Source organism: Hermetia illucens, chromosome 6 (genome assembly GCF_905115235.1).
Source record: "Hermetia illucens chromosome 6, iHerIll2.2.curated.20191125, whole genome shotgun sequence".
NCBI lineage: Eukaryota > Metazoa > Arthropoda > Insecta > Diptera > Stratiomyidae > Hermetia > Hermetia illucens.
In genome coordinates this window covers 28,022,603-28,049,051 of record NC_051854.1, presented here as the reverse complement: position 1 = coordinate 28,049,051, position 26,449 = coordinate 28,022,603, and the positions used below count along the sequence as shown (strand labels likewise).

The 26,449-nt window shown below is 38.4% G+C and overlaps 1 protein-coding gene across 1 annotated transcript in view; it reads left to right on the top strand.

Moving 5' to 3' along the window:
- Positions 1 to 5,442: 5,442 nt before the first annotated feature.
- Positions 5,443 to 26,449, top strand: part of LOC119659057 — a 61,363-nt gene continuing 40,356 nt past the window's right edge. The window contains exons 1-3 of the mRNA XM_038066966.1: positions 5,443 to 5,683; positions 19,477 to 19,659; positions 19,723 to 20,053. Coding sequence (XP_037922894.1) covers positions 5,632 to 5,683; positions 19,477 to 19,659; positions 19,723 to 20,053 — 566 coding nt within the window. The 5' untranslated portion in view covers positions 5,443 to 5,631. The remainder of the gene's footprint in view (positions 5,684 to 19,476; positions 19,660 to 19,722; positions 20,054 to 26,449) is intronic.

Here is a 26,449-nt window from a genome sequence, read left to right as displayed (position 1 = left end):
ATCGGCGAAGTTCCTTCCAAATCGACAAGGTTCATTCATAAAGTTGATTTCACACCGCCCCTTCATCTCCCACACACACCTTTGATTTGTGCCAAAAAAACCGCAAGCGCAAGCGGTAGTGAACGTACACATTGTATCCGCCATTTCCTGCAGGTTTGGAGAGCTGTGACCCTCCAAATTCAATATCGACTTCTTGTATGATTCAGGAGTCGTTTGACGGGTGTATACACCCGTGGACTGAAAAAGGGAACAAGTTGTTCCCGAAATATCGATATATGCTGATTAAATAATGACTACTAGCGACGGAGACGGTGTTACGTTTTAATTTCTTAAAGCTTTTCGCACACATTGATTATTCGAGTTATCTTGCTGATCGAACGGCAGACACCCTGAGTAATCCGCCTGAGAATATCAATGAACATTTGGTCACCATCAGAAATGTTTTCTCGGGTACTGCGGAGGTTGTCGGCCACGTCCCGAAGGGCGGCATAAGATTTGACTGACTGCAGAATCGTGGAAGCGGGTCAATGAATGGACCGCTACGCTTCAACTCCGGCCTGTGCGAAATCTCGGGAAGTTTGACGCAGTGCGTGCCGTGAAAAAAAAAACGGATTTGTTATTGCGCTGGTTAAGGAAGCGGGAGATGCCACAGAACATAATGATTTCAAAAATGTATATCGCATCACGAAGGAAATTGCATGTAGTTGCAAACCTTTCGATTAACAGCCGACTCCCTCATCCACAGTGAGCAAGAGAAGAGAAATCACCTTGACCATCAATGGAGTAAAGCCGCTTGGTTCGACATTCTCCCTGCAGAGTTTTTTGTACTTCCGCTCGCACGAAACCGAAACCTTTTCCAGAGAGTGGAAGAACAGGATTCCGAAGAAAGGCACTCGTTTTGAATATGACAATTGGAAGGGTATCTACGTGTTTCCTGCCGTCGCAAATATAATAGCTAAAATAATCCTGGAACGCACCAAAGAACATTTCGAAAATTTGATCCACAGAGAGCAGGCTGGTTTCTACTGCCGATCCTCCTGCATTGACCAGACGAACCCCTGACAGATCATTGTGGAGTAGTGTACGGAGTTTAGATTTTTAGGTCACCTGCTCTTTATTGATTTCGAGAAAGAATTTGAGATCAAAATCAGAGTCCGCCTGGGTTGCATCTTATCAGCAATATTATTTCTTCTTGTTATCGGTGGCTTTCTTCATGCGGCCCTGCCTGGAGGACGTGAAGGAATTCAATGGACTACGGCAAATTTCCTCAAATACCTCGACCACAGTGATGACATATGTTTGTTCTCTCATCGGGTCATGATCATTGTGTCAAATCACTGTGGATTTTAAAATGAGAGGCAGGTGGAGTAGGACTAAAGATAAACACCAACAAAACCAAGGTTCTTAGTTCGACGGGTCGTCGCACTTTCCGTATCTGCTTTAATGACCAGAGTATCGAAGGTGTTGCTCAATTTGTATTTCTAGGAAGCATAGTTTCTGCCGACGGTGGCAGGAAAGTGGATGTCTTCCAACGTATTAATAGCACTAGATCCGCCTTTACTGCCGTCTCTAAAATCTGGAAATTCAGTTAACTTAACACAAGGATTAAGTTGAGACTGTTCTGTGATAATATTTTCTCTTTATTGCTATATGAGTACAGCACATGGAAAATGACCTTCACTGTCACTCGAAAGCTCTAACATTTCGTGAAAACCTTTTTTCGCCGTATCATCGAAGTATAATACGTTGGCCTGATGCAATGCAAACGAAGAACTTGAACAGCGCACCAGCCTGTCACCCGTACGAGATATGATCGAAAGGCAGAAATGGCAATGGATAGGTTGCACATTAAGGAGGGGCCACAATTACATTGTTGAATACATCATGCGGTGCAAAACCGACTCTCTTAAATGACAAACGAGTGGGTTCCCCTAAGTGCAGCTGGCGCAGAACAGTAGAGGAGGGGCGATGGCGCGCATGCGTCGTTGATGCACTATACCCGACCAAGGGATGAATGGCAAACCATATTAATTTTAAGCTGTCTATCTACATCAACATCCATCTGATCAAATCGATGTTTAATGATGTTATCATATAATGAAATTTGGCTGAGCTTCTTCTTGCGACTTCAAATTTTGTAAAAGGGTTTGACGGGAGGTTCTCCAATTGTATTAGGCTTTTTTGGTTTCCCAATTAAAAGCGAAAGCTCGTAGGGAGCAATATTGTGTGTGTGTTTTTTCCAAATCTGTTTATCTTAGTCCATTTTTTCAAGAATTTATCGTTTTGGGAGACTCGAGTTTACTAATGAAACACTTCTTGGGTTTGGCTTTTAAGGCTGATATCGTTTTCATGCGACCTGCTTCTTTTAACGAAGGCGGCGAAAAAAATGGTGAATTCAACGAGAAGCTCGCGAGGTCTAGAATTATGATTTTAATAGCATTCATTGCTATTGCAGTAGGTTTGCTTATGATAAATTTCCAGAAAAGCAAAATAGAAATGGAGTCCTGAAAAGCAGGTGCTTATTACAGCGTTCCACATCCACTTATTAAGGAATTGGGTTTGTTTTGTCTTTTGTAAAGAATATGCAATCCCATTTATCATTTACCAAATGTACTAAGTCGGGAAACCGGGAGCTAGACGCTTCAGATATGAAAGATTTTGTGTGTTTCCTATATAAGAATGTGTGGGTGGACATTTGCCCCATTTGTACGTGTTTCGTAATATTTGTGCATTTAGTATGCCTTCAGAGTGATACTGACAGCCAAAGTCTTAGATAGAAGTAAATTTCCAAAAAAGATTTTGATTTTGATCTATTATATTATAAGGTTGTTAAAAAATATTAAGGTCAGGCAGCTCAGCAAATTACATGTGAGTCTAATACCCCCCGTAATAACGAAAGCGCTATTGAAGGTTTCCTGTAGGCTGAGAGACACCAAAGCACCGGGACTCGAGAAGTCGAGACCAAACATATTTGTAGTTGTTTGAAGCGTGCTTGGTGGATGGGATCTCTCCTGAAATATGGAAACAACAAAGGCTAGTGTTGTTGCCTAAACCTGGTAAGCCTCCTGGTGAATCATCTTCCTACAGACCGATGTGTCTATTGGACACTATGGGAGAAGCGCTGTAGCAAATAATTTACAATCGATTGGGAGGGAGGCTGGTCTGAACATCCTAGCTGTTAGCGAGGCCACAATTGTCGGTTACGCGATGGATTATTGTTGCAAAGCATCTCAAAGGTGTGAAATTGTATTGATCTGATGCAATCACTTCAGAAGTGGCGGAAAGATGCAGCTCTTGCACTCGCGCAAGACAAAACAGAGGCGGTGCTTATCATCAAATATCATGGAGTGATGACAGATACGAGGCTGAATTCCAAGCAGCATTTACACTATGTTTGCACTAAAGTGTCCAGAGTTAGTATGGCAAGAATGATGCCAAATTTGGTGGTTGCTTATAGCTAGAATGGTGAGTTCTATACTGTTCCATGCTGCGCCAGTTTGGGCAACTCCATAGCATACCACATGCAATACTCAAAGATCGACACGGTTTATAAATAGACTAATTGTCCCACTTGCGACGGTATTCCGGAGGACCCGGAGCATGTTTTCTTTCATTGTTCTCAATTCACAATGACCGAAGGGAGAGGTTAGAGCCAAGTCCACCTCGCGTCGTAATGCTTTGCAGTGGTTCCGCGGAAAAGAGGACAGGAGTTAGAGGATGGCTTTAGTGGGTAAACATCCTACACGCTGGATCATATGTACCAGTGTCTTTGGAAGATTTCCATCTCCGGAAAAAGACAGACAGGCGCTGAAATCATTTTATCGATGTTTTGTTTAACACAAACAGCGAATACACTGTAATAAATTCATGATTTTCCAAAATTTTAGTTTTGAAATTATGTGAAACAAAATCTTATTCGAATCGGTTTGTTGTCTGTCTATCCGTCTGTCTGTCACACCCGATTTACTCAGAAATGGCTGAACCTGAATTCTCACGAAATTTGATGAGAAGATGTGATCTTTGAATCCCTTTACATACAACGGGTTACATCATTTTTCACTGGGTTTAATGGGGCGCTCACTATACATGAAACGTGGCAATTAGTACTTTTCGAAGCTGATGATATTTTTGATACCAGGTGAAATATAGCGGGATGAGGGCTCAAAATGTGTGCCCCAAAAAGTGTAACAGGTCACATTCTCAGAACCTATCCAACCGAAAAACCTGACATTCCAATATCTGTTTAAATAAAGTTAATAATAGCATATTACTATATTATAGAAATTTATCCACTTAAGTTCACACTAGAAGTACGGTTATAAGTAATAATATAGTGCATCATTTTGGGAAGTTTGACAATAATCCAACTATTATTAACAAAGTTATAGAAGGTTAAAATTGTATATTTTACGTGAATTTATCGCACTGTAAGGCGTGTATGATATCATCATATAAAGTACACTTATATGAGCGGCGGAGTTTGGAAATACATATGTATATCAACGAATATTTTGAATTGAAACAGTATACGCGAATGGGCAAACGTGAATAGGGTATTTCTCACACAAGATGAACATAAAACCTTTATACCTGGAACAAGATATAAAGGAAGGGCGTTCCACCACTTCTCCATCCCTTTCTCGCCTGCACGATATGAAAATAGTAGACTTTTAGGACGCCGTAACTGCGGGGTAACCACCAAGAGTTCTTATCAACGAAAAAGGGGAAGGAACTTCCTCTCCATCCATTTGAAGGGCCATAACCTTTTAAGGATTGCCGCGATTTTTCAAAGAACTTCTCGCTTCTCCTGTCTTCGTTCGAGGATGGAGTTCAAAATTAAACCCTAAAATTTGACAAAAAAGTGGCACCCTTTTGAGGAGTCACAATCTTTTAAAGGGAGTTGACTGTCACAATTTTTAAACGGAGTTTACTGTTTACTGTTTCTTTGGCATTTCCTCCTCTTCTGATGGTAGAGTTCAAAATTATAATTAGCCATGAGATGTGGCTGAAAATTCAGGAAACGCTGCAAAAAATCAGAGAGGCACGTATTGATAAAACGCTAGCCTTTTAACATTCTCAGACAATCTACAATGGACACAACTTTACTACTAATCGAAATTTGGAAATCAATCCCACATCACATTGAAAGTAGTGGGACTTTAAATTCTGGGACATGCTAGATTGATTACTATTGCTGGGAACACGAACATGGTGCTTCTAGAGAAAGGGAGGAATGCGGGGGCCACGCAAAATATACAAACAAAAAAAGCGAGTTTACTCATCAGCGATACGTCGTAATTGTGTAGAAGTATTTCCATTTCACGGGGAAATACCGAAGCGAGCTTGTTGTTGATTACAGATTGCTGTTCTGTGAACAAATCATCAAATTGATTTTATTTTTGTTGGTTCCTGAAAAATCACAAGATGGGTAAGCGCCTAGAAGTTATTATTCTGCAAGTTTTCGAGTGGTGTAGGTGCTGCACTCGCTGCTATTAGTAACTAGACCGCGGTCCGAGTAACGCGTGCTGATTAGATTTCTTGGTCTCGTCTTCGACTTAGACTTTGAATAGAAGTGAATTTTGTGTTTTTACTGAGCTTATCGAAAAAGTGTTGGCAGGAAAACTCGTCAAGATGACGACGTCAATTTTGGATCTGGATACTCAGCAGAACCAGTTTTTTTATGGTAACGCAAATTGCATTGTTTTAGTTTGGACACATTCGAATGTCCTCATCGGCAGCCGCGCAATCCGATGTACGTTGTCCTTTTTGACAAGGAAGTGATCATTCCGGGAAATGTCACTCTGCAGACGCTAGTGCAATATAACCTGAAAATTTGGATTGATCAAAAAATTACTTTTCTGTAAAGTGCCTGTGTATCGTTGAGTTCATTAGTTGCAGAAGAGAATGTAAAACGAGAAAAAAAGTGATAACTTGCGTTGGAATTGCGCAGCTGCAATAAACGATGGGAAACCAGGGAAAGGCAAAATGTGATCGCTGGGGCGTAGCTCAAACTTTCGAGTATTCGTAATGAGTACGTTCTAATTGATTCGTTGATTCCAAGAAATGTTGATAAATATGAATTTAATTTTAGAAGTAGAAGCAGGATGTTGTATGTATTGTTTGTGAGCTGGTTGAGTTGGTCTTTCTGCTTCCCTATCATGTTCTTGTTCCAGGACATGGACTATTTCTGATAGTGGATACTGTGTCGAAGCTTTCATGGATCTAGATTGGAATTTTTGGATTTGTTATGGCTTTTCTCAAATTTTTTTGTGCCAATTAGTTTCTATGGTTTAATCTAGATTCCTGGATTGTGTCCTTCACAATACTTGGCAATTAAAAGTATAATATAGTTGGAATTGAATCACAACTTGAGACCTGAGATTTACCATAGTAGTAAAAGTACAATGGAAATTATCAATCTATGTGAAGTGATCTATCTCTTAGTAATGGGGTTCAGTTGATACATATATCTGTCTAAGAATTTCCCCGTACGTGTAGCCCGGAACAATGCCATCAGCTAATGAAAATCGTACATAGTGAAAGAACCAACCTTAAACTATTTGAATGCTATTTACTTAAAGAATACAAAATTGCGATGCTATAATATATCATTAACCCCATTCCTTCTCCACGCACTGGGTCCTTCTAACAAAGCAAATTGTATTGTAATTTGTTGTTATGTCACGTGGTCGAAATATAAACAAGGAAGCAGCCTTCTATAGGTGCGTACGACTTGTTTCACCAATAATCCGTGTTCCATTATGGATTCTATAAATATCAATTTTCCAATTCCTTTAGCTCCTTTACACTCCCCAATTTATAATATCATTTCCCTCTTGCTTAACCGTTGGAAAGAGGTTTTGTTTAAAAAAAAAAAGGTTGTTCCCTTCTCCCACCATCTAACTTCTTTCCTTTTATTACAACGCAACAGAACTTTCATCGGAAAACATGACCCGTTCCCAGAATTCTAGAACCATCTTTATGCCATCATTAGAGAATTCTACTCCTTTTTTTTAGTTTATGTCGGATGAGTGCGGTTTCCTACGTGCTACACAACCAATTTCCCTTAGCCTTAGATTTCGTATTAAACTATCACCGCGTCCAATCAACTTAATTCAACCAAATTTTGTATTATTTTGTTCTTATATGCAACTTTGACATACTTTTACATAGTAAAATAAGCGTGGGGTTCCCCGAAGTGTATACGTACGAATAATTTTTGCTAGTAAAGTTTCGTCATGCGTCACATTTTCGCTAAAAAAAATATTGTGATAGCATAAAGTTTGGAAAACATACCAAAAATAGAGTAAAAATTCCGGTGGTATTAGATAAATTAACAAAATTATTTCATTTATTTATTTTAGTATTTTTAATTAACTTAAAAATGGAATATTGAAGTGTACGAATAGTTTCTCTGGGAAGTGTATGGTTGTTGAATCATACCTTTGTATTATACAAAATAACTTGATATGGCTAAGCCTTTAAATGAGTAGACCACGTATAGATCCAAAAATTATAGGCAACAAAGATACTCGATGTTCACACGTTTTGATATGCTAACCGTGAGTCGGATTATTACTTTGCGAAAATCACAATCTTCAGTTCACAGAAAAAAGGCAGCTGAGATGAGTCTATCAACAATAATTTGAGCAAAATTGAAAACATAATCAAAAATATTTCTGAAGGCGAAATTTGATACCATGAACAAAAAACCCGATTGGTTTGATTAAAATAGCAAAGCAGGACCACAAGAGAAAAATTTAATAAAAAAATCCCCTTTCATGGCTACTGAATGATTCTAGAGGGAATAGCCTTGATATACTATACATAATATATTTAGATAATCACAAGTTGTATGCTGATACTGATGACCATCTTAAAAATCTGTTATGCATAGTAGACATGTTCATTCGTGGTGATTTGAAAGATGTCCTGCTTACCGAATTTCTGCCACGTGTAAACCTAGTACTAAAAACGCACCTAGGAATTCTGCAAGGAACCCAGACTCGAGTTGGTGATTTGAAGGATAGTCTGGTGGCCGAATTTATGCGACGTGTGAAGTTGGGGCTAAAAACACATCTCTCGGAGAAAAATAAAATAAGCGCACCGAATGTTTCGGCTATTGTATGCATTTGGAATATTGCCTTGGACGAAGACCGATCTTGTAGACGTCCAGTATCGGATACGGACTCCTATGTTCAAATGTCCAGATAGTTCTGCGTTGTCGTAGCAGGAGGTCACAGTTTGAATCTCACTAGTAACAGAGGGATTTGTATCTCATCTGGATGTTGGATATCAGTCAATTAAGTTCTGAGTGAGTACTTGAGTCGAATCAGGGTAATAATCACAGGCGAGTGCAATGCTGACAGTGTACCGTTACGGTCTTGAATGAAGTTCTCTAACACGCTTCAAAGCCCTGGTCGAATTGGACTGTTGCGCTAACCATCATTATTATTATGTCCAAATTTCAAAGGCATCACCTAAATTCTGCCGTTAGCCAGATGAATGTGCCTCATGACATCGGAGGCAGAAATGTGAATAATGTCGCGGTATATCACCGTCAAGTTGGTTCGGTATCCATTTATTTTTACCGGAAGGAACAGACGAGTCCTTTGCATACGGCTGTTTATAAGACAGACTTCACTTAACTTGAAGAATTGATCTTTAGATCCTCCAAGGGAAGTCAACTCGGGCCAAGGGCAGATCAATGAGTGTTGAAGTTAGAAAAGGAGTTAATGAAAGGGCGGGTGGAGAATTACCAATACAGAATGTATGGTTTGGTGTCGAAAGAATGGAACAACCGATTTCTGTCTGCACTATGGTAGTTTCGGGGCATTTATTAACAGGCACAATGTTGTTTAACTTGTGGGAAAAAAGGTGGGAGAAAAAGGTAAACCATGAACCACTGGCTCGGTAAATCAAAGAATTTTAACGTCCCGAGAAGGCGGTTGCAATTTTCATAATATTTCCTGCCAGATGTATTGTACCTAAGTCCTGTATGGTTTACCTAAATTTCATGGGAGTTTCACACAGCCTGATCCAAACGACGCTGAAGTACATCATTCTGCAAAGATGCTCGATTTTCGTACAAACTTATTACCGACCACCACTACAAAAGCCCCTGAGTAGGCAGTATCGTCCGAGTCTAACTGCTTGGCACCTAGTGCCAGTATTAGGTAGAATCCAGTATCTGCCGAGATTTTGACAATTCGGAAGTAATGCATAAAACAATTTGCCAAATCAATTAGACGTAAAAAGGGTATATATTTTAGGCAGACTCAAAAGAACATGGACAAAAAATTTGTAACAAATAGCATCAGACGATGATCTAAAGTAGTGGAAACACTTAAGAAGTTTTCAAACAAGATCTATTTTCTATAAAGACAAAACTAGAAATATGCTGCGTATTTCCTTTGAAAAACTAATGGTGCAATGTAATTCACTACATATTTGGAGGTTCACAGTTCTCACTTTTCCAGCAAATTTCCTGTCAATCGGGACAGTCGTTTCTGAGAAAAGTGCGTGTGACAAACAGACAGTGAACCGATTTTAATAAGATTTTCTTTTTAACAAAACCTTAAAAAGTAATAAATAGCAAGTGAAATCAAATTATCGGTAGCCAAATATATGGTGAACAACAATCACTACCAAATGCTACGCACGGTTCGAGGAATACGGACATCCTGGAAAGTCTAAACACCTCCAGGCTCTAACGAAAGGAGAAAAATTAATAGCGGCGTTGCGAACACTGCGACGTGACTCCTAATTTAAAAATGATTACTCATTCATCCAATAAAAATACCAGAATTGCCAATTGCCCTGTGATTAAAGTATTTGGACAGTTGTCCAATATAAATGGAGGCTAATTAAGATGGTAATAAGCACTGAAGAAGGGAGCAACTGGTTTACGAAATATCCATATAAGCACAAATATATAGTCTGTTCTGAAAGTGGTAGGATTGAATTTCGTGAGGATAATACAAACGATTCGAACTTTTTACAGTAGCACCGCTCCGAATCTACACATTTCTGTCAACGAGTTTTCGCTTGGCCTTACCGTCGCACACACTTTCCTTGTGGCTAAGCTTTCTGTCAAAATATCAGGTGCACTGAGGTGGCAATGAGGAAGACGGGGCAGAACTCTGTCGGCCAAATCGAAACCAAGTAAAACCTCCCTAGTGGTGGCACTCTGATGCAGTAGGCGAATGATCCAAAGACTTGTTAGGGCGATCATTGTGTTGTTGATATTGTTCTGCATAAAAAACTGGGGAAGGTTGCATTGTTTGCACCACAGTTTCGATCCTTTTCTTATTTCGACAGATTTGTTTTCACTCCTCGATGTTTGCATTACTTTCAGGATAGAGCGGTTAAATATCTATATAATAGGTTCTTCCCATTTTAAAGTGAAATACGGAATTACGTATCTACAGGAATTGGATCAGAAATGTGTAATGCTATGACAGCGTAAAAATCTTAAATGACGGTCCCACGTAGAATGTTGGAAGCAGTTCGCTTTAGAGATGAATAACGCATAAGATAAAACAACGTGCTGTACGAAATTGACGATTAGCCAAAATTCTTGCTCATGACACAAAAATATAAAAATTCCACTGGAGTAGTCACCTGCAGGATGATGTAAGAATATTCAAAAAAATAAGAAAAGGTTGGGAAGACGCAGTCAATGCTGACATACCATTAGGTCTAAACAATTGGCGGACGCGATCGTTGAATCGAATTAGTTGGACACAAATGTTGAAAGAAACCAAAGCTCTAATGCGAAAGAGGAGTTAAAACTGACAATTGCTTGTTTCGCTTCAACATCCACCAAAAAATCATCATCTGCGACTTTTCATGTTTTATTTCTTGCTCGAAAGTGGAAATAAGTTGCATGGAGCGAAGCCATGCACATAAAGTAACGTACCATGATATATTTCGTGAAAAATAGCCAACCTAAAGTAGAATTGTAATCAAATACGTCATTATGATGGGAGAAAAAAAATTTCTGGTTTATCCCAAATATGAACTTTTTGATCCTCAATGAAAATGCGAACCATCCAGCTAAAAAAAAATACTCAACCCTGCCATTTATTCCATGGGCCTGTGTCAGTCTACAAGCTCGCTTTTTTAAATTTAAAATAAATCTTGAGTTATTCTGATACATAGGGGGGATGAGCTACATATGGGGCATTCCCAAAGAGGTTTATTATCAGTAAACCAACTGCTATTCTTGAACCAAGAAGATTACTCTCACATTTGGACGTTTTCAAACGTTTTTTTCTGTATTCTGCATTTTTTTCGAACAAACTGTAAAATTTCACAGCCACCACACATGTTTACTTAAGTTCTTAATAATAAACTCCATCTCCGTTGCTATTCGATTTTTTTTTTTATTTTTGTATATACTAGTACTTCGGGAACTAATATGTTTATTTATCATTTTCTTAAACTTAACTCTAGTTAGAGTTTATTTTTATGATTTGTATAATCTTAATAGTTATTAACAGCTCAGCTTTAATCAGGTTACTAGATTGGTGAATGAATCAATTAATGAATGTAAACAGGCGTCAGCTGCAATTGCTAAACGACTATTAAATTTAGATGTTGATTCACTTAATTTAGTAGCTAATAATATATTATAATGATATACTAAACATAAAAATGAGGAATAATTATGGCTACTTAGCGTTAGGTTTTATAAAAAATAAGGATATGAGTCATCTCCGGAAATTGTTACCCAACACCTAACACTGAGCAAGGGTGCAAGTTGTTCCCGAAGCATATGCAACAAAAAAAATAATTAAGAATGGTTTTTGCTTTTCATTAGTACTACACAGCACTGATAAAGGAAACAAGTGGTTCCCGAAATATCAGTTTTTGCAAGTATAATAAACAATACTAGCGAAAAGCTATCAAATGATAGCTCTATACGGATTTCAATTGTACGCTACGTTGTTGTAAAAAACAAAGCACCTAAAACTCCTTTCAACTCCATGCTGAACACTTTTGTATTTTATACGACGGTGTCCGGATTTCAATTTCATTCCCTGTATATATTCATTAATATCTACTTTGCCTCTCTCAAACTAGTTCCCCTGATATTTAAGTCAACGCTTTTCCAATCCTCGAAGCTTTTGTGCCTTTTTGTATGTTTTCAGCTCAGTCAACAATACATATTTTACCTCGTCCAGCTGAAATGGAGTCAATGAACCACGATTCTTGCGAATGTGAAACCCCCTGAATATATATAAAGTACTTGTTTACTAAGGACGGTATGATGTCTTAAACACATATTACTCGGTGATGTTTGATAATTCTATATCACACCGGCACCAACGTTATTAACCATTACTTATCACTTATTTTCTATATGGGTGCACACGTATTATATGTAAGCAAAGTATCCACTTAGCCCGAAGTTAGGTATTCATACATAAATCCGAAATCATTTTTTCAGGCCAGAGTCAGCCAGGAAAGCATAGGATCATAACACTATTATATTCGCACCGTACTGGAGAAATCGTGTATCACACTACAATATTACTCGGTGATGTGATATCACATCCATACGAACATCACAAAACTTTGCTTATACAAGAACAATATCAACAAAACACTCGACTGAGTGGTGATGCAGCGATTTGTTGTTTAGTGATATTTTAATGTTTGAAGTGCGCTCGGTGATTATAATGTATTATCACAATTTAAGGTAATATTACGTCTGTGATGTTACATAAATTCCCTGCCCATCTCTATCACAAAGGAATTTTCAAGAAACTGGCTTCCCGTGAATATCTTATATACTGAGTATATCAATCAATTTTTCCTTATAATCCAAGCACAACTATACGTTTACGTCTTGTGTTGGTTCAACAATATTTGCCATAGCGGTCCTTTTGTAAATAAATGGAAATAAAGACTTATAGCGCTGAAGAAGGGGACAAATTGTTAATGATATACCGGTATAGTAAATCAGAATAAAAATCAGTAACGAATAAGAAATAAAGTTATTTCATCATTTACATTCAATCTTTGTTAATATTTTCTCCAAAATTCTGATGAAATTGTTTGTAAAGAATGACCAAGATTGAATTATGTCTGACAAATAAGGCTTGCCTTGAAAGGCGAAGTTATTGCGAATCCTCATATACAATAGTATTTCACATTGCAAATCTACCCACCTGCATTCCCACCCGGTCAGTATAGTAGAATTTTCCGTTGTAGCTACATTATTGTTGAATGGACCGGCAATCCAAAACAGGCTCACTAAATTACCTATCCTCTTCGTATGCATATTTTGACCAACTAAAGATTACCACCTAAAAATTCACTCCATTTCTGGGATTGCCAGAAATATATCTTGGGAAAATCGTATCCTTTTTAATTTTAAATCCGGTTTAATTTTTGATTTTTTAATTTCTAATTAACGATCATCATATGTTTCCTCCTCAACCTAATTTATGTGCGCACGTACGAAATTTCATTCTCTATCATTTTAAATTTCTTGGGCCTGATTTTATTCACTCTTTTACATAGCCATTTCTTTGGGGCCTTGCTTATAAAAGAAGAAAATTTCAAGCTTTATCACCCATGAAAGGGCTAAAATTTTGCTTTTTTAAAAGAAACCCAATTTATATACCAACGACTGTATGAAAGGGGATAGCGCTATCGAAGTCTTCAAGGTAAGCATAGGAACGTGTATTGTACATATTGTATAATGGCGGGAGTTTAGTTTTCAATGTCAGTTAAGAATCAGACGTCCATCTCTTGAGATAAATTTCGTTCCCCTTCCCCCTTCGATGTTCAGATGTGGAAGTTGTCTTTATTGATAGACATAAAAAAAGCAAGGAATTTCAATTGAACCGTTTGTATTTAACTACAGTCAGAGCTTGCGAGTTTCATAAGAAAGATTACGAGATTGGAGAGTTCGTTAATAATTATCCTCGTGTTTGACATCTGTGATAGAATAAGGATATTAGTGCTGCTGCGAAAAGTGTGTGCAAGATGACTGCAATGTATACTCTCTGTTCTTACCTCAAACGCACAGTGAACATAAATCGTTGTCTTCTGATCTGAGGATCAACATTTGAGGAAATCTGGTATTAAGCATATTTTGATTACAAAAACGCGATTGTTGCAGGCATATACGTCTCCCAACCGTCAAATAATTTAAAAAATCTTATAATCAACCGTTTTTATGAATTGTTTGGCCTCTTCCCCGAATGCCCGGTTTCGTGGATTTATTTTTATGTGTAGTGCATTATTTGATTAATTTGGAAAGAAATAAATATGTGGTGTGTGTGGCTCAAAAAACTAAAAAAAAAAAATTGTGGATTCTTCACTTTACAGAGGACAAACAGTGGCGTAATTTGTTTGTTTTTTTGTCAGAAGAGCTTCTGCTGATAAGGTTAGTTCTTTAAAAATTCCTATCGCCATGTCGAGATTTAATATGACTAATGTAACTTCTAGCATAAGTGCATTATCTTTCTTGAATAAAAATGGCTGATTGTTGGATACTTGCACAGAAGTAAATTGTGGTGGTTCCCCCCTGGAGTCCGTTTTCCGCTATTTTGATGCGATTAATTTTTTGCTCTTTCACGTTCATCACTGTGTAAATAAGTTGACAATTTTTTCTACAAATGGAATAAATGAAGGGAGAAAATCCTCACTCAGATTATAGAGCGTTATCTGAAACTTAAACAGGCAAAAAGAATTAATGTAGATATGAAGAGGATGATTCTTAAACTTCCCTATCGACATTTTCTCATTAAATTTTGAAAAACCGTAAATTGAAAATAATTGATATTTATTATAGATTAGATCCATCCTGGCGCAAGTCGTCATCAAGCCCAAGACATGTGAACTCCTAACGAACAACTAAGAATCCACCCCACCTTTTCGAATTAGCAATCACAAACTGCCACTGTTTCGGTTTTGGTTGACAGCTATTCCATTGGGGTCTGAAAATTACTCTAGCCCACTCGTGGTTGGTATTATCTTGGATCCACTGCAGTCTTTTTTGTAGGAAAAGGTTTCGACAGCTGAGCCAATCTGCCTTATCGTATTTAGGGAATAAATACACAATATGTAGAGCGTCGTCCTGACTTCTCTATATCCAGAATTGCAATGTAAAGAGGGCGATGTTTCTCACGGTGTTTCTCAATAGTAACCGCGCGGCGTTTATTGCATCAGTAATTCCGCAGTTCTTGGCAAACTCTGCTTGATTTCCAGTTATTTGAACGATGTTGCGAATGCAATTGTCAAAAATATGTTCAACAATCTTCATAATATGGGGCAATAACCGGATCTTTGATGGCGCTACGGCCCAAATTGAGCCTTAGTCTCCCGGATTCATCGCCTCCAATTATCTCGATCCAAAGACCGCGTTGCTCAATTTCAATTTCAACGTCTCCCAATAATACTTTAATGTTATTGGAGGACAACCTGTCAAAAATTCTGTCCAGTTGGGTGTAGAATTCTTTTTTAATGACATCATTTTTGTCCTTTGTCCTGCATGGCAGGTGATACACCATACATTTAAAAACTTGAACTTGAAGCGATTTAAGCAGATTTGTTCATTGATCGGTTTGAAATCAGTTACCGACTGCCTATATGTGTTGTTGTCCTCGCTTTTTGTCGCTGGTAAATATTGTGTAAAGTCCACAATCATCTATTTCGCTCCCGAACCATTTTGTTTCTTGGACCTCAAGGATGCTAGTGCTGTAACGGGATACTTCCTGGAGAGGCTACGACAGTAAACCCTTTCGAAAAAGGGATCGCACATTCCAAGGCTCAAAAGAGCTGTCCATTTTACGTTGACGAAGTCGTTGTCGTTTGATCCGTCAAACCCGAGGCTGAATCCTGGGTTCCTGGAAAAGTTGATATTTTCCGAAAAAGAGTTGTCAGCGCTTCGCTCAACCCTCTACCTCTGGAGCAACCGGTTCATGGGCGGTAATTTGAACATTCTGTTGAAGTATCTTTCTTTTTCCATAATCGAACGATTGAGCTGTTATTAACGAAGAGAGAGTAAAAAATTGTATATTTTATTTGAGTTTAATATATATCCGTGAATGGCAAAAAAAAACAAAACTCTTTCCTTTAAAATATTTGAATGAATAAGATTTGTACTTGTTATCCAAAAAAGAAACTTTCGCTATGCCCTGTAAATTGTATGTTATCAATTTACCAAGGGAGGAATATTGTTCTTCAGATTATGTCTAGAAGTACATTCTAGAGAACGTGATATGTTGTGTTTTATAATCGAGTTTACATAATTCTAACCAGAAAGAACCACAGTCAGCTACAGAAATATTCAATCACGTCAAAGGAAATAAAGGTTAATTCGTAATTTCTTACAAAATATCACAAATGGAAACCTCCAAAATCCATGCATCCATAAAAAAAAACAGAAAAGCGTCACAGCCCCCGCACGGTTGGCAGTTGTTTAGCGGTAATACAAAAGTGCGAGTGTACTGAAACGAAAAATGCCTCCTTTTATACCCGCAGACTGGTGATTTGAAAGAGCGATGTATCGGATAGTGAGACAGACCGATTATTGAATTTATGAAGAAATACTGTAAATGACATTTATTGCCGGTACCAAGAGGAACAGGGGTCGACAGCATTCCACAAAAAGGAAATCCATAGATATTGGACGCTTACGTTCTACGATTTATTAGGCGACAAATAAGCACCAATCTAAAACTAAGTGTTCCTAAACTGGCAAAGTGGTTTTGCCTGAAATAGTGCCAGTGATCAAAAAGATAGGGTACTATTTAAGACCTACTTGTCGTAGACTCTTCATTTCACCAGGAGGTATCTGCATGCGGAAGAGCGGTTCTGAAATCAAGTGTTGTTCACCGTCGGATCTAAATTCAATGTTTTTGGTTCTGACGAAAAACAAAAAGTTCGGGAACATCCAAATGCAATACACGAGAAGAGGAAGAGGGATCAGGAGTTTACAATTTATCGAAGGAACAATGAGTGCTCCATCATATGTTGAGCTCTTAAAACAAAATTTACAACCAGGCTTCATTAGGACAATGATCCTAAACACAGCGCGCTCGACACTCGGTTATAATGGCCCGGATTTGAAATGTATTGGGGAATCTTATCTCTGGACATTATAGTCACTAAATCTCATGAAAATACTGCTAGATGTGTATGGTCTATGGTGTGTATGGAAAAGCTTCTCCAAAAAACTCGCAAGCCTTATTTAGTGTGGATACTGCCTCTTAGATATACAGGTACTGGTGCTGATGTGCTCTTTTTTTGCCCCTTCTTAGAAATGTGAGTTTTCATGTTCCACTGACCAAATGTGGGGCTCCAATTCCGACTTGTTGTGTTCTTTGTATCGTGGCTGTGATACATTTTTAAAGCTTTTGTGTAAAACAAAACCTTATTAAAATCGATTCACTGTCTGTTTGTCACACGCAGTTTCTCCAAAACGGCTACCCCGATTGACACTACATATGGAAACTATGAAATCCCATGCATACACGGAGTGACGTAAATTTATGCAGTTTAAAGGAGGCTACATACATGCAAAAGGGAGATGTAAAAAATTTTCTAATTTATCTGCCCGTGTATCAAATGAAAGGCCTCAATTACTACTTTCACAAGTAGATTTTAGTTTTTATATAAATTGTAAAATGTGTGAGTTGGGGTGAAACTGTGTAAACTTAAAGTGAGACAGGTTTCATTTTCAGAAACTACCCAACCCAAAAAACTCAACAAATTCGGGGTGATGCGTTTATATGAAATCTAGGCCTCAAAATATATCCCACTCCGATATCTGCTTTTTCGGAAACCGACCGGAAAACCCATTTTAAATTCGTCCTAGAAATACCATAGAATTGGCATAGAAGACAGTATTCTGTATTATTCTGCCAAATTTTGTGGAAATCCGGCTGTTAGTATCAGAGTTGTAGCAGCTTGAGCTTATCAATTTTGCGCGAATAAAGTCCCATATAAGAAGAATCTAATTTTCCTCACCCCTTTTGTTTTCAACAAAACCTTATTAAAATCGGTTTGCTATCTGTCACATGCACTTAGAAACGGTTACTCCTATTCACACGAATTCGGTAAAAAGATTGGTATTGTGAATCCATGCATGCGGTGAATTATATTGCTGAACGTTAAACTCATACGCACAAAAGAGGGGTGAATGTTTTTTTCATCGAGTATAGCCATGTGGGGTATTCAATAGAAAGTTTCTATTAGTATTTTCCGAAGCAGTTTCAAGGGCCATTTTTAGAAACTACCCAACCAAAAAATTTGAAAAAAATTATGTTGGTCCATGTACATGGTATGTAGGCTCCGAAATAGTCTTTCTTATAATATATGCTCAAATAAAGTTAATAATAATATGCCATTATATTATAATAATAATAATCGTTGGCGCAACAATCCATGTTGGATCAGGGCCTTGAAGTGTGTTAGAGCACTTCATTCAAGACCGTAACGGTACACTAGGAGGCAATGTGGTCAGCATTGCGCTCGCCCGAGATTATTACCCTTATTTGACTCAGGTACTCATTCACAGCTGAGTCGACTGGTATCCGACGTCAAATCACGATACAAATTCCACTGCCACCAGTGAGATTTGAACCGCGACCTTCCGTATGACAGCCTTGCGCTCTAACCACTCAGCTATCCGGACACCATTATATTATGGAAACTGCAAATAAAGTTGTTAATGTGAAGTAGCATTCTGGAAAGTTTGGTGGAAATCTTATCATTATTAACGAACGTATAGTAGGCCAAGGTTTGTCTCCTTCGGGTTAAATTATTACTCCCTAAGAGATAAAATGTCAGTACGTCATGGAATATGAATATGGTATATATTCAACGTATATACACTTTGAGTTATATACAAATGTAACCATCGGGGACCCAAATATTTTTACATAAAAAATCAATGAAATTGAAGCATCCAGCTTCCAGTTTCCCAACTGGTTCTGTTTGGGATATATGTTTTCTGGAGGTTTCCTCTTTATATTATAATGGAAAAATAATTGCAAAGCTTTATTTCCTTCTATTTGCTGCATTCATATCTTCTGGACTGCGTGACTGAATATTAGTGTGGTTGACTGTATACTTGCAAGCGTTTTATCGCTGATAACTAGGAAGTGTGCTTGTGTATAAGCATTTATTCCTGGAATTCAATCTTGACCACTTACATACACTTGCTTAATGTGCAAATCTTAAATTTCATTTTCAGCCAATGTTAGCTCATAGTACACCCGAAGAGAACGAATAATGAAACTGGGTTATTCAACCACATTACTCTCAATTGAGTACCAGTGGTTTGCGATACATGTGCACACAATTACACAAGAATTCTTGATACTTTCATAAGTTAGTGTTTTCGGGGATGCCCCTAATGTTATGCCTTCATTCAAATTCTAGAAAATGCTGATTATAGTTTTATCAGATTCATGTTCGTGAACTACATTTTTGTCGTTTTGGATTTTTCAGATAGTGGGTACAGTGGTTATTCTGGGACGCCTTCCCCCGGCTCATCGATAAGTTCAGGAATGCTAGGCTCTCCAATGTCGCAGGGAAGTGATCTAGCTAACGAAACTTCCCACTTAACAATGAACGGTCCCCAAATACTTTACGATTTAGATAATCGCCAAGTTAATGCATTCACTATAAATGGTAATTATAATTGAAAATATCTAAGCATTTAAAAATTGTAACACAATTTCCTTCAAATTCTAGCGTTCGATGGCACAGGGAAGATACCGAATAATGGCGTGGAATTAGTCATCATAGAAGAGCCTGTGGAAAAATTTCGATTCCGATACAAATCTGAAATGCATGGTACCCATGGCTCCTTAATGGGGTGTCGTACGGAGAAGTCAAAGAAAACCTACCCAACAGTTGAACTGCGTGGCTATAATGGAAAAGCTGTAATCGTTTGCAGTTTATATCAAACAGACTCGTTGACACCAATGCCACATTCACATCGTTTAGTCGTACGAAATGGCGATGTTGACCTTTGTGATCCACATGAACTAACCGTCTCGCCGGAAGAAGGATATAGAGCAGTGTGAGTGATGTTACATATATTTTTTTGTTTGTAGGGTGAAATTTGACTTGAGTATATTTTTGGACGAGTGTGAGTACTGCCTATTAAAACAGTTCATCTATATAAACTACGAAGTGCCCGCATCTGGCAGAAAGTTGATGTGAATATATTGTATAGGGTTTTGCGAAAAACGCAATTCTAGGGGTTTTGTCAATATATTTTATGATATTTAAATCAATTTTTGGATAAAAGGTGAAGATTTACGAGGGCGTGGTATTAACTTTTTTTTAGTAAATTGTTGGGAACACGGTTTTAACGTCAAACATGTAATTTTTAGTGAGCTTCTAGAATTGTGTAACCGTTTCAAGAGTTTTAAATTGTGGAAGGAGGGAGGGATTTGAATTTAATCTTCATACATCTATAGTCACTTTTAAAATATACTCAGAGAAAATTGCAAAAAGGAACTCGCTAACTTGTTGTATCGGTAAAGACGAATAGACCTTGATAACCTTGCTGCAATTTTTTCAAGTTTTATTTGATACCACTATCTTAGCGCTCGGGCGTGTACTGGCACGACTGCGAAGTGAGAACGTATGGGATCCCTATTAATCCATGCTAGGGTGACTCATGAATCTGTCCACAAAGTAACTGTCATGTCGATCAAGTTGAGAGCCTTTTGCATACGTAAGGTAAGTTTGGCGAGGAGCAATGCGATAGATAATTGCACTCATGGAATAGTGAGATGTTTAAGAGGAGTAACTCGAGTTTTTGCACAAAACAGATTTATTTCTGATAAGGTCCAGTTCTGCAGCCATTGAAGTCTGATGCGCTTAAAAATCCATGTACCTTGACATGTGAGAGGTCAGATGAGAAATTTAGCCACGGTGGATTTTTTAGGTTTGCCATTCATCCCTGAACGTTTTCGAACGATGAGTTATCTGAGGAAAGTGGGTCATTCCAGCCACTCTTTTCTACCGATAGGTCGCTGGATCAGATGCGGCCCGAAGCACCAAGAAATGATCGACAAAGGTGATGTCCTGCCCTATTTTATTTTAGTTTTCGCTAAAAATTCATTATTACTTGCTGTGTAGGCAAGGACAGATAGACAATAGGGTTGCTGCAGTTTTTCCCAGTTGCATTTGATACACTGCGGGACTTCGCAGTGAGAAGTGGGAGATTTAAACAGGGGCAAATCGGCATGGAATGCCACTCCATCGAAATTTACAGCGTTTCTTATCGTTGAGGACAAACAATTCTTTTAAATAATACTTCTTCTAATCATCATTGTGGGGGCACAGCAAGAAGATCCCGGAAGTAATGCACAGCACGACCTCATCTACCAGCGTTCCTCAGCATGTTTCTGACAATGGTGTCTGCATAAAGTCCCACCTTCTGCACCATTAGTCCACCATTCCATTGCAGAGCAACTTGCTTTCGATTAAGTCTATTTTACTGTCATAGATGGCTTTATGTTCCGTGTGGCTCATTCCTGCGATCACCATCATAATCAGTTTTGAAACAGTGCGATATGCAGAAGCCACTCACAAAGCTTCATGTCTTTGCACATGGGAAAGGGGCTCACGATACACTACCTTGCCAATGGCTTCAGCTCTTACCTCTGCACCGTATAGCAGAACAGTTTGCGTTGCTGCTATATGAAGACGTCTTCTGGTAGTTATAGGCTTATCCCTCTTGCATTTGCTTCAAATATGCGGTTCTCACGATTTGATGATTTTTTTTAATCATTTCGACAATTGCGACCTCAACAGGGCGTCCTAAACTTGATATGTCGTCAGCGCTCTTGCGACCTTTTTAAGGTTTTGTGTGAAACAAAACCTTATTAGAATCGATTCGATGTCTGTCTGTCCGTCTGTCTGTCCGTCTGTCTGTCTGTCTGTCACACTCGATTTATTCGGAAACGGCTGAACCGATTGTCACGAAAATTGGTAGGAGTATGTAATCTGCCGTTCCCTTTACATGCAGCAACTGACGCCATTTTGTGTTAAGTTTAAGGGGGGCTCCCCATACATGTGAAAGGAGGGTGCAAAATTTTTTTTCATAAAATGTAGCCATGTGGGGTATCAAATGAAAGGTCTCAGTACTTTTCGAAACTGGTTCAATATTTGATATCGGGTGAAACATAGGGGAGTCAGGGCTCAAAATATGACCCCCAAAAAGTGTAACAGGTCTCGTTCTCAGAACCTATCCAACCGAAAAATCTGAAAAAAATCACAGTAGTGCATCTCTACGAAATCTAGGCCTCAAAATATATCCGGTTCCGATATCTGCACAAATAAAGTTAATAATAGTATATTTCCACATTTTAGAAATTTACCCGGCACCCCCCCTTATGTTCATCCCAGAAGTACAAAATTTGGCACGCATATAATGAAGAACATAGTGCACAGTATGATCAAGTTTGAAGAAAATCCAACTATTATTGACAAAGTTATAGGGGGTAAAACTTTCCCATTTTTTGTGAATTTCGCGCACTCTTCATGCATGACTGCATGACGTCATCATCACATATCAATTCGTCAATACCACAACCAAATGAGTTCTCATGAATGGGGTCCCAAAGAATTATTTTGTTTTAGTTTTTTAGTCATTTGTATATGAATATCAACTGTGTATGTAGGTATATAGTATATGCGTGCTAATGAACTTTGTGGGTAGTGCCTATTCAGATAGATATAAGAAGTAAATCGGAAATATGGGTACAATCAATTTCTATACGTGCATATATGTGTACAGTATTCGGAAATAGGCAGTTTGTTTGTTTAGGGTGAGCGTAGTTTGGAAAAATATGAAGGAATATGTTGGGTTTGTTGCTATATACGGATAGAAAAATGTGCGTTGAAATTTCTTACATAAGATGAACACAAAACCTTTATACCCGAAGCGCGAGCTTCCGGTATTCCGACTTGTTTAAATTCAGAAGCCCGCTGTTTGGCTATTGAATTTTAACAGGAATCAACCTGAAAGTTGGTATAGATGCTAGTTAGAAATATACTTACAGAATATTAGTAAAAAATCAGACTTCCTACTGTCGTTTCTTTATCAAAAGGATTTCTTATTAAGCAGCTCTTAAATTTTATACTCAGATTGCTGTACTCAGCTCCCATGTGCATAAGTCTACCAAATCTAACTTTTGAACGACTAATTTTGGTGGCTCAGTACGTTTAATATCATCCTATCTGCTCGATTAGGATTTTTTTCTCCCGAATGTCTGCACTCTTATATAACCCGATTAAATAGAATTCTCATCTAAAATTTACAGCAAGGAAAATGTTCCTGATTTTGCTCATTTCATTGTAGGCTTCGATGATTAAGTCGCGAAAGGAATATTTGGCCAGTACCAAAGTCGCATTGAAACAGAAAATGTTTGAACTTTTCTTTCTCTTCATATTCGCGGTTTCGTACAGCCCTGGCCCCAGTAACCTCTTGTCTCAACTATCTTGTGATTTACGTTGCGATTTTTTTTCTCGGTGTATAACTTTTCACCCGTTCGCTTCGTATTTGCTGGTATCCCTTGCTTAGTCGAACTCTCCATTAACAATGTGGGATCCAGTCCGGATGGTCCTCCGGAACGCTTTTAATTGAACATCAAACATGATTTTGCAAAGCCCTGGTCTACTATAATGATTTATTTGACTTCATTACCTTTTTCGCCTACTGTATTAATTCTCCGTCTTCGATTTTTTTAAATTTCTTGCATTTAATTTTTTTAGTTCATTACTACATGGCTTGATGGCTGTATTCTTCGTTCTTTTTGCTTTTCCGTGATGAGATCCCAATAATTTTTAATTTTCAATTTCTTATTTCCGTTCCTCCCTTGATTGCTCTACACTGATGACCTATCTTCTTTCCTTCATCTCCCCTGTTCAAGAGTCAAGTTGCGCTGTAAAATTCGGGCGGTCGAAGCTCTTTCGTGTTGTGGTATAACGTGACAAAATCGTTGCTATTACGAGCAGATTCTGTTTCCCTCAACAGCGCAACAGAGTTCGGCCTCCATATTTCTATAATCAGCTGGGTTATGCGACATCTTTTTGGGATCTGTCCAGAATCAGGTATGTCTTGAAACGTAGCCAAAAATTTAATCCACACAAAGACCCAGGCAATTTTGATGCAGTGCTTATCAATATTCTTGGACGGGTTAAGCAGAATTTGCGTGTTTTCCATTGTTGAATGACAGTAAATTAGTGGAGACGGCTGGTTGAGAATTTGGGACAAAATAGCAACACACAAACGAAAGTAAGCGACTCTTAAATGACGGTTTTTTTCGAAGACAACAGAACTTCTTTTGTTACGCATGTTCAGAAGACAACTGCTAAATTTATCCCTGATTGCGATATAGTCGATTTGATTAGATGTTTCTTGCCGGTCAGTAGAAGCCCAATAGTTCGCAGCCCAGATTCAGTTGAGATGGACTCCTGACCAGTGCCTGATCCCATGAGGGTTTGTATCATGGATCATTTAAGGTGACTGCACTGTCTAGCGGAGGCAGTCGCTTGCAGGTAGGACCCATAATACAATGGCAACTACAATAACATCAATAGTTACGTTAGAACAAGCGGGCATTACCGAAAGTTTTAAAAGGAGCGGCAATATACCACACTTACTCTTGCTTGAAACTAAACTGGGGGATTCTACTATAAATCCCTTTGCAATAAGCGCGAAGTTACGACGGTCGCCTATTGAAAAGTTGAAAAATAGAAAGGTCCATTGCCCCAGTCGGGAAGTAGACTAGTGGTGAGAAAGGGAGCAGCACTGTGAACGATATGTATTCTGGTAGCCACAAGAAGAAACGCAATAGAGCGCAGGGTCGGAAAAAGGGCCAGGAGAAAAGATGGTAAGCTCCGACCTCCAGCAAGAAAAATTGATGAACTCAGCAACTAGACAGAAACGCAAATCATCTCACCGGTAAAGATGGACCCATAGATAAGAAGAGCTACTCAAGAACTGTGGGGCCATCTTATAGGAAATGAAGGCTGCTACAATCGCGCAGTGAAATGTTTCTACAGATATCAAATATTGCATAAAAAAGATGCAGGAACTTCTGCACCATATACCAGTGAAACTCGTGGAAGACCGCTGAAAAGGGAGGAAAACAAATCACTAGCACAGCCCCTAGTTGTTGATCGAAAAGCTACTGCGCGCGTACGGCAAAAGTTTGTTAAAAAAATCTTGTTCTTCGACGAAAATATGTTTACGCTTGAACAAAACTACAACAAGCAAAACGATGGGGTATACGCTCTGGTTCAACCAGGCCACTATTCCACGTCCGTGATAGTTTGGTGGCGAGTCTCTTGGAAAGGTGTCGCTCCTATCCATTTCTGCAAAATTTACGAAGAAATTGTTCATTAACCAGTAGTGAAGCCACTTAGGTGGTGAACGTTGGATCTTCCAACAATATTCTGTGTTGGCACATAGGGTGCAACGCTGTCAACAATAGCTCGAGGACAATGTTCTAGCGTTTATCCGTTCTGAACGCCGGGAAGCCTCGTCTTGAAGCTGCTGGATTGCGGATTATGGGTCATTTTGGGCAAAATGGGTGTCGAAAGCGTCTTCCAAATCTCGAGTCGCTCAAACGATGTACCATCGCCAAAGCTAGCAAAAATACCGTTAGAAACCACGCCTATGTGTATCGATAAATGGTTCGAGCTTTTACGGCTCTGTATCAATAATGAAGGCGGTCATTTCGAATCATTTATAGCTCATTAGAATTATATTTTCTTCCTCTTTCGAAAAACTCTGAAGACATTGACAAAATTCATAGAATTTTTAGAATTGGTAAACGAGTTAAATTTTTTGAGATTTTTAAGTTTTGAAAGGAATTTATTTGACCGAATGGAAAGAGCTGATTGTTAGTTAATTAGGGATAACCCCAGTATATTTGATCGCATATACCGATATTTTGTGAGCCAGTTGCACAGTGCTTACAAGCACCGAGAAAGCGAGCAACTGGTCCGCGAAATATCGATATATGTGTTCAAATATACTGAAATTGTCCCTAATTAAAGAAAAACAATCTGCTCTTTTCATTCACTCAGGACAACCAAAAATTCGAAATCAAAAACCAAGAATAACTGAAGAAAATGAGAGCCCATTTTGTTATATGCAATTCATTCAGTTCATTCGAGCTACAGATTTTTTCCGATTTATATCTGAGCTATCTGTGTATTAACTTGAAAAAGCCCCAGACTCTAAGTTGCAGAAAACCGATTGGTTTTTTTTGCTATTCATTCAATGAAGGAGTTGACCCTGGTCTTAACGTTGAATTGACCATAATTGGTTCGGTGTCTCCAAGATGGTAATCAAATCAGCTGCAAAAAGGATTGATTTTAAATGGCTTTGATTGTGACAGCTGAGCTACTTGAGAACTGTTTGTTTTATCAGGTCCTGTGGTGATGTAGC